Here is a 9,108-nt window from a genome sequence, read left to right as displayed (position 1 = left end):
TACATCACAAAATTCAAGGGGAGTAATGTCACACAATACCTCATCTGTGAAGGGCTTGATGTTGTATGGAAGGCGACAGTGCTAGCTCATGCGAAGATGTTGTCCTTGGTGAAGGCACTCGATGGTGTACGGTTGTGGATGTGCTGTGGTCGGTAAGCCCAGACGCTTCACGACCTCTGCTGAAATGAGGTTCTTTTGGCTCCCGCTGTCGACAATGAACTGTAGCGGGAGCCCTTTGCCCACATCTGGGAGTGGAAGAGACGCTCCTCCTCCTCTAGATCTTCGGGTTCCTCCTTCTGGATCTTCACGGTGGCAATGATGGCATTGGGCTTTGCATCGATAATCTGCTTCCCTTTGTCATTCCCCTTCTCGGGTTCTGGCTCAGAGTCGAAACATGCATCTGATTCTGAAACCTTTAGCTCGGCCACCAGTGACTACTTGGCCTGACACTCACTTGTGTTGTGAGTGGAGCTCTTATGGAACTCACACCACTTTCCCATGTCCTTTTTCGACTTCGCGACGCTGTTCTTTTCTTGCAGCTTTGGTGGGTTGTCTTGGGCTGCCCCGTCTTGGCTTTGTCCTTTGTTCTGCGGTTTAGGGGCACCTTTCCCTTGCTTCTGATTCGCAGATCCAAAGTCTCGCTTCTTTTGTTTAAACTTTTGCTCAACCTTGACGGCATATCGGTATGATGTGCCAGACAAGGAGATGTTCAGGAATTCTATTTCTTCCTGGATGTACTTGTGCAAGAAGCCACGGTATTTGAGTACCAAATGCTGCTTCGAATCCTTGATACCCAACTTTGTGCGAAGGGTATGGAAAATATTGGTAAACTCCAGCACGTCTTATTCCCTTCCCTGCCGCAGCATGGTCCACTTTATGTATTGATCCTCATAGCTTCAGACATGGTAGTACTGCTCCTTGATGGCATCCTTGAATGAATTCTAAGTGGGTGCGGCTGAAAATAGTGAGCCTGTACTTTCATCCTTTTGCTCGCAGTAGGTTTCCCACCAGTCCTTGACGTGGGGGGCTGCTTTGAGAAGAGCGAAAATAATCTTTTCCCAACTAGAAAAATCATGAACATAAAAATAACCCTCTAGCAGATTTAACCATTTATCGATGACATCTGCATCTATTTGAACCTCGAATATGGGGATTTCAAAATTAACTTGTACCTTAAACGGTGTGGCATTTCCAGAGTAGCTGTTGGAAGCCGATGCATCGCCCCTAGGTAGCCGTTGATGGATCTCGGCAAAGTTGTCCATCATCGCGTTCCTTTGTCGCTCGAGGGCTTCTTCGAGCAAGATTTTGATAGGATCTCTTGCCCCCTCGTCTTTCTTTTCATCCGCCATGGGAGGCCGTTGGGATTTGCGAGGCTGGTCTTGCAAAGGTTCGACGAGTTCAAGCCCTAACTCCTTATATCTCGACCTCCTTGGGGACATGCAAAGAAAAATAGAGAAAAAAAGCAGATCGCTCTGATACCACTGATCTGGATTTAGACAGAAACACAACAAATTACAGAGATAACCATAAACACAGAGATGCAGTGGAAACAATACTTCATTTCATTAATGTAAAATACTGAAATATGCTTACAAACAGAAATGGAAATAAACTAGCTAGGGTGTTGGTAACTTATCTCTGAGAAGAGATGTGGCGGCTACATGACTCTGAACTACCTTATAATGAGGCTCAAGGGCTTTTTTATTATTGAACAATAAGAGCAAACCCTAAACAACCAAAAACCTAACCCAAGGAGATGTAACACCAAGAGTTTATGGGCTCTGTTGGGGTGAGTTGGACAACCAACTTCCCGGGGTCGTGGCTTGGTCATATTATCTTTGTTTGACGGGCATGATAACTCGTTGGAAAGATATCTCTGAGGACTACAACGGAAAAGGCAATTTTAGAAAACAAATCATCGGCGATAGATTTCAAAAAAAACGTCGTTTAGGGCCTCAAAATGGCTCCGGAAGTTTAGGACCCGAAAAAACTGCTAAAAATAGTAAATTGTGCTACAATTAAGGAAACTGAAAAATTGAAAGAAGCAATGGTGGGGTTCCAAGTGGAATTGGCAGGTGGCCACCAATATCCACCTGGATCATCTACATTGGTGATTATAATGAAAATTGAAATAAATAATACACATCAATGTAAATCGAATAGCAATGTACCATAGCAAGAAGTGACTCATAAATTGTGCACATGGTTTCAAAACCAAGTCTCATGCCTTGTTGCAAAAAAAAATTTGTTAACATAGCTCCATACTTTGTTTCTTGCATGTTTTAAACCCCATTATAAATCATAGATTTGATATAAAGGATTTTTTTGTTCCATTAATTATAAACTCAGAGAAGTAAAACAACATAGATACTTAAAAATTCCACAAGTAATTTTTGATATGCCAACATGTACTCACAACACTTATTTAACCCAATGTCAATCAATTCTTCTAATGGCTCTTCTTTGTATGTTAGCACCTATTTGAAGACATTCAAGGATAGTTGTTGTAAAACAAATTAAAATAGACAAAAATGAAACCTTGAATTGTTATAAGGAAATATTAACAATTATTCACAAACATTGAAATCAACCCTTTTCTTCCTTATCGTCCCATTTTATGTGCTGAACGAGTTCCATCTTGTTTGGTTTTTTGTAAAAAAATACTTGAAAATTAATATTTAATGCTAAATTACTTTTTTTTTATATGTATAAAGTCAATCATGATTACATACATTTGAAGCACATTGTTGTTGAGATGGCTCCTCCTGTGATGCAATTATGTCCATTTTTTTAACCATCTCCTTATGCACTTGTTTGGACATTCCTACTGGTATGTTTCGCATATCAATGCATTGATCATTTGAGATATTCATGATATTCCTGAAAAAAGTAATAAATTTTTTTTATAATGATATATGAAAACTAAATATAACAAAATTTATATTAATAATTGAATGGTTTGTAATAATGTATGCATATCTCCTATTTCTATGAGTAATTCTGAGCGCTGATCGTGGCCGAGTCTGAAAGCGATCGTCGAGCTGCCTCAGCCCTCGCATGGCGCCTCCCTGCGTGATCTACTCCCCCAGCGGATTGAGCAGACCTAAATCTTTTGCTATTCGACTTCCTCTGCTGACCAAGTCGATCTCAGCTAGATCTGATAGCAGATCCGGTTAGCCGGTCTTGGAGGCCTCATCTCTGTGCGCGAGCCCAGCCCTGAGGGCGGATCAGATAGAATCTGTGGGTGTTTATGGAGTTCCGGGCAGGATCTGACCTCATTTAATCTTGAAGATCATGGAGACTCTGGGCTCCCCCCAGGGCCCATCTGCTCCTCCACCCCTTTCGCCTTCGGAGGCCTTCATGCAACTTCTGGCAGGGCTCCCTAAGAAGAAAGCCCCTGAACCTTCGAAATTTGTGAAAAGATTGGAGAATATCCCTGCAATTTCCCTCCCGCCTAAAACCCCGATGCAAGTCGCTCTGTCGCTGTCCAAACGAGCTCTCGTCGGTCAGTTTACGGGGCTCTAGCCGTCTCCCAAATCCACGGAGAGCTGGGTCTCCAGAAACTGGGCGCCGCTGATCAGAGAAAGCGTCACCTCTTACTTCCTGGGGAGAGGCTACTTCCTCTTCGAATTTACAGCAAAGGAGGACAAAGAACTGATCTTCCGAAACGGCCCCTGCTTCATGGGTCCTCGGGGTCTATACCTTCGATCCAGCAGTGGATGTTCCTAACACAGTCCTTGTGTGGGTTAGACTCCCGAACCTCCCGGTTCATTGTTGGAATTGGGACTCTCTGCGTCATATTGGAAATGCTCTGGGGAAATTTATTGATCAAGCGAACAATAAGGACCAATACGACTGCGCCCGGATATGCGTAGAAGTAGATCTGGAGGTAGGGCTCCCTGAGGCCATCACGATAAATGTTGGAAGCTGGACGCATCTGCAGAAGCTGGACTATGAGCAGTTGCCCTTCAAATGCCGGAAATGCCACGAGTATGGACATTTCGCCAGAGGCTGCCCATCCAACGCCGAGGCCGCACAGGGAAAGGATGATGGATGGAATCAAATCAAGCGCCACAAACCCAGGAAGACGGGAGGTCCTAGTAGCAAAGGACAGCCACCTGTTCAACATATTCCACCACCCTCAGGAAATCGGTTCGATCCGCTCAGCTCTCAACAAGAGAAAACTCAGGATGCAGAGACCCAAAAGGAGCCCGATCCCACAGAGGAGATTGGGAAACAAATCCCCGATTCTTCAAGCAAAGGCACTCCTTCAGCCTCCAACAAAGACACAAATGAGGAAACCCCCAAAAGCAAGAATGATGAAGACAATGAAGAAGAGCAGATCACAGATGACTCAGAAGAGGAAGGAGAAATAGGTGAGTCCCAAGCCTCGGTCAGAAGATCCACGAGAGGCCGGAAAACGGATAGAGAAAAAAGAGAGGAGGAGACGTATAAAGAAAAATTACAAGGCAGCCAGCCCACTCTGGAAAAATTGCTAGCCTCAAAGCCTAGAATGCCGAAAAGCCAGCCTCATGGCTCCAAGGGAGCCCATCAAAAACATAAATAATGAAGATCATCTCCTGGAACTGCAGAGGTATGGGGAGCAAGGTCAAGGAAGAAGCCATACGAAGCCTGATAAGAACAGAGACCCCAGACATACTTCTCATCCAGGAGACTAAGCTGGAAGACGCAGTCTTCCTGCAATCAAGCAAGAAACTATGGTTCAAAAGCGAAGCAAGAGCAGTCTCCGCTAGGGGAGCCTCGGGAGGTATTGGTACTCTTTGGATTGATAACAAATTTGCAGTCATCAGTGAAGCCAGCAACACTCACTGGTTGCTGCTGAAAATTCAGAACCTGAACACTAAAGAAACTCATTGCATTTTCAATGTCTACTCCCCAGTCAATGCTGGGGAAAAAAAAGCATGCTGGGATTCGATAAGACTTCAAGCAGACCTCATGAATCTGGAGAATATTATCATTGCCGGAGACCTCAATCTTACTCTCAGCTCGTCTGAAAAAAGAGGTGGTAGCGTTGTCCGTGATCCGGCAAGAGAATGGGCTGAGGACCTCATGCAAGACTGGGATCTGATTGACATCAAACCCTCCTCCGGTAAGTACTCTTGGACCAATAAAAGAATAGGCCCAGGGCATATAGCAGCTAGATTAGACAGATTCTTCATGCAAAGTTCTTATTTATTGTTGGGATTAGAACCAAGAATGTACATTCTCCCCAACAGTATCTCGGATCATAAACCCATAAAGCTAGAATTACTTCCTCACCTTGACCTGGGTCCTATTCCCTTCAGATTCAGTCCAAACTGGATCAAGGAACCAGATTTCATGCAGCTTGTTAAGGAAAGCTGGAATCAATCTATTAAAGGATCCCCCTTCTTCATATGGGAAGAAAAGCTCAGAAGGGTAAAAAGAGCTCTAAAACATTGGGCCAAAAGTCTACCCAAACCGGATACAGAAAGAAAAAATATCAAAGTTGCCCTTGTCAATCATCAATCTCATATGGAAGATTCTCCAATTACCAAAGATCTGCTTGACCAAGAAGCCCACCTTCAACAGCACTATAATAAAGCCTGTCTTGCAGAAGAGGAATACTGGCGACTAAAATCTAGAAGTCTCTAGCTCAAATCAGGGGACATAAATACAGGTTTTTTCCATAAGCAAGCGCAGAGCAGAAAATGTTATAACACCATCTTCGAGATCAAGGTGGACAATGAAACATTCAATGAGTTTGCAGACATAAAGAAGGCAGCCCACACCCACTTCCTAAAGTTATATAGCGAAGAAGAGGTACAGCACCATGCTTCAAATCTTTTAGATACGATCCCAGCTACAATTTCCCCAGGCATGAACGAAATCTTGGAGGCCAAAATAACCAAAGATGAAGTCAGAAAAGCATTATATGACATGGATCCGGACAAGGCCCCTGGGCCGGATGGATTCTCTGCCAGATTTCTTCAAACATGCTGGTCCATTATTGAAAAAGATCTGATTAAAATGATCCGAAAATCTCAGAACTCCCAAAAAATAGGAGGGAGCACAAACTCTGCCTTCTTAGCCCTCATTCCCAAGGAAAAAGGGGCCAGCAACTTCAGCAGATTCCGGCCGATCTCACTATGTAACATTGGGTATAAGCTAATCACAAAAGTCATAGCAAATCGTTTGAAGCATATACTCCCTAAAATAATCCCGGAGAACCAAGGCGGCTTCATCCAAGGGAGGCAGATAGTGGACAACTTCACCCTTGTTCAGGAGGCAATCCACTCAAGTCTCCATCGTAAAGAGCAAGGTATGGTAATTAAACTTGACCTAGCAAATGCATTTGATCGTGTAAATCACAGTTTTTTGTTAAAAGTTATGAACAGGTTTGGGTTTGGATCAAACTTCATTAACTGGATCCGGGCCTGCGTTTCGGAGCCATGGATTGCCCCTCTTGTGAATGGAAGAGCCACGAACTTCTTTAAAGCTTCAAGAGGGCTCAGGCAGGGGTGCCCTCTCTCCCCTCTGCTATTTGTCACTCAAGCATCAGCTCTCAGTTTCCTCTTGGAAAAAAAAATGCAAGACCAAGATTTAATGGGACTGCATATAGCAAGAGGAGTCAAGAACATCAACCACGCTTTGTTCGCGGACGACACCCTGCTCCTGGGCGCTGCCTCCCTCTCCACTGCCTCCAAATTCAAAGCTGCCCTGGAAGAATTCAGCATGGCCTCTGGCAGCGTTATTAATAAGAACAAGTCTCACATCTATAGTTGGAATACCCCGCCCAGACTTCTCTCTGCTATCTCCAGGTGCCTTGGATACGCAGCCTCCGCTTCATGGTCCTCCTTCAAATATCTGGGCCTCCCGGTTGTACACAAAAGAATCTCAAGCAAAGATTGGCTTCCCCAGCTTGAAAAATTTCAGGCAAAAATTCAGGCCTGGGGCTTTACCTGGCTCAACTATGCTGGTAAGTCCGTTCTCATCAAATCAGTACTCACTAGTCTTCCCATTTTTCAATTTGCAGGTATGCTTGCTCCATCAATCATCCCAAAAAAAATGGACGAGCATATCCGAAGATTCTTCTGGAAAGGTGGAAAGCAGAACGAAAGAAAAATCCCCCTCATCAGTTGGGAAGTAATATCTAAGCCTCTGTGGGAGGGAGGTCTTAATTTTAAGAATTTGGGCCATCTGAATGTAGCAATGGTGGCAAAGGTCATCTGGAGAGTTGTCGCGCCCAATCCTGGTTGGGCCCAAACAGCTCTCAGGAAAAAATATCTCCGTGGCCCTCGCTCCAGCTGCTTAGACCAAGTAATCCGCCTGCCTAATTCGCCTTTCCTTAAACTCTATGATAAGGCCGCCTCCCTGATCAAAAAACACTGTTATAGAATTCCGGGTAACGGCAAGAAAACAAAAATTTGGACTGACAGAATCCTATCCAAAGATCCGATCAGCGACAGAGTGCATTTGGGCGAGCTACGGGAGTGGATGGAAAGAAATAAGTTAAATACGCTCTGGGATATCTCCCTTTGGAAAGGCAGCGAATGGACTGGCTGGAAGTCTGTTGATTTGCCAGATCGCCTGGTCGCTGACTGGGCCACGATGACCGGACTCCTCCACGGCATTGCACCCTTGAACAGGCATACACAGGACGCAATCGGCTGGGGAAATAAATCTAAAGGGTATACAGTTGCTGAAGGTTACGTTAAGCACAGAGAGAGACCGCACGTCCCCATCAACCCAGCGCCATGGCAAGCGATCTGGCGAATTCAGGCGTGGCCCAAAACAGACACGTTTGCGTGGATGCTGTGCCATGGCAGAATCCTCACCTTTGATCGTTTGCAGAAGCTGGGATACAACGGACCCTCCATATGCCTCCTATGCAGCAATAGTGAAGAATCAGCTGCGCATCTCTTCCTGGATTGCAGTTTCGCCAAACAGATATGGAGCGCCCTGTTGTATGTCTTGGATCCCTCCTTCCAACTTCCGCATACAATGGTTGAACTCTTCGCTAGCTGGGCTTCCAATTATCCTGGGCCTCCTCCTCAAAATCAGTTAATCAAATCAGCCTGGGCCATTCTCCCAAAGGTCATTTGTAGGCAACTGTGGCTGGAACGCAATAGAAGAACCTTCAGAAATGATAGGCAGAACCAAAAAATTATTGAAGTCAAGATCAAGTGCCAATTAAAGGAACGTCTGTCCCAAATCAAAGATGATGCAAATCTCACCCACCATGACAAAGTTTGGGGCTCCTTCCTGGGATTACAATTTCTCCCAGCAATCAAGAAAGCACCTCCACTCAAAGAATGGCAAATTAGGAAAACAGAAGCTGACTTCCAAGACTGGCTCATAATTCAATCAAGCTACTTCCTTTTTTTTGATGGAGCAGCTAAGGGCAACCCGAGCAGGGCAGGTGCTGGAGGTGTCATTCTAAACCCAACAGGATAAAAATTCACTCATTTGCTTGGGGGCTTGGACACATGACTAGCACACAAGTTGAGGCCTTGGCCCTTCTGCAAGGCCTCAAGACCCTAAAAGAGCTGAAAATAAGGGAAGCAACTGTTATAGGAGATTCTCAAATCATAATAGGTGCTATGATCTCTAATTCCCCTGCAGCAGACCTTAATCTAGCCAGAATGATCTTCAGAATCAAGGCCCTTGAAAGTGACTTCCAGAAGTTGAGCTACTATCATGTTTTGAGAGCCCACAATAAAGAAGCTAACAGCGAAGCAAATAAAGCAGCTCTCCTATCTGTCGGGGTCAAGTTGAAAGAAGGAAAAGAATCATGGGAAGCCATACCTTAACTCACGGTCCACCATGTTTTACTGCTTGATCCAAAAAAAAATTGTCTGTATATCCAAGTGGGGGAAAATAGAGGATATAGAAACTAAAGATCTTTATGCTATGGGGAAAATCTCAAGTCACATTAACAGCCTCACTTCCATAAGTGAAACATCTCAGGATCCAGACATCCTCATTGTACTCATAAATTTGGCATTCAAGCCAGGAGGAATATAAATACAATATAACCGTTTCTATCAAAAAAAAAAAAATAAATAATGTATGCATATAATTCTAAAAGCTCATTTTATACAATTAGGAAAATTACGTTTTGAATGA

General features: G+C 44.3%; 1 protein-coding gene across 1 annotated transcript; it reads left to right on the top strand.

Moving 5' to 3' along the window:
- Positions 1-8,468: 8,468 nt before the first annotated feature.
- On the top strand, positions 8,469-8,792 carry LOC149244667 (uncharacterized). The gene has a single exon (XM_089371613.1). The coding sequence runs from the start codon at positions 8,469-8,471 to the stop codon at positions 8,790-8,792; it is 324 nt and encodes a 107-aa protein (XP_089227739.1).
- Positions 8,793-9,108: the final 316 nt, after the last annotated feature.

Source organism: Pinus tabuliformis, chromosome 8, assembly GCF_031772625.1.
Source record: "Pinus tabuliformis cultivar Carrire ecotype Pingquan chromosome 8, CPIR1, whole genome shotgun sequence".
In the NCBI taxonomy this organism is placed as follows: domain Eukaryota; kingdom Viridiplantae; phylum Streptophyta; class Pinopsida; order Pinales; family Pinaceae; genus Pinus; species Pinus tabuliformis.
This window is presented reverse-complemented; position numbering and strand designations above follow the sequence as displayed.

Coding starts and splice junctions, on each gene's coding strand:
- LOC149244667 (XM_089371613.1), top strand. CDS start 8,469: ATGACTAGCACACAAGTTGAGGCCTTGGCCCTTCTGCAAGGCCTCAAG.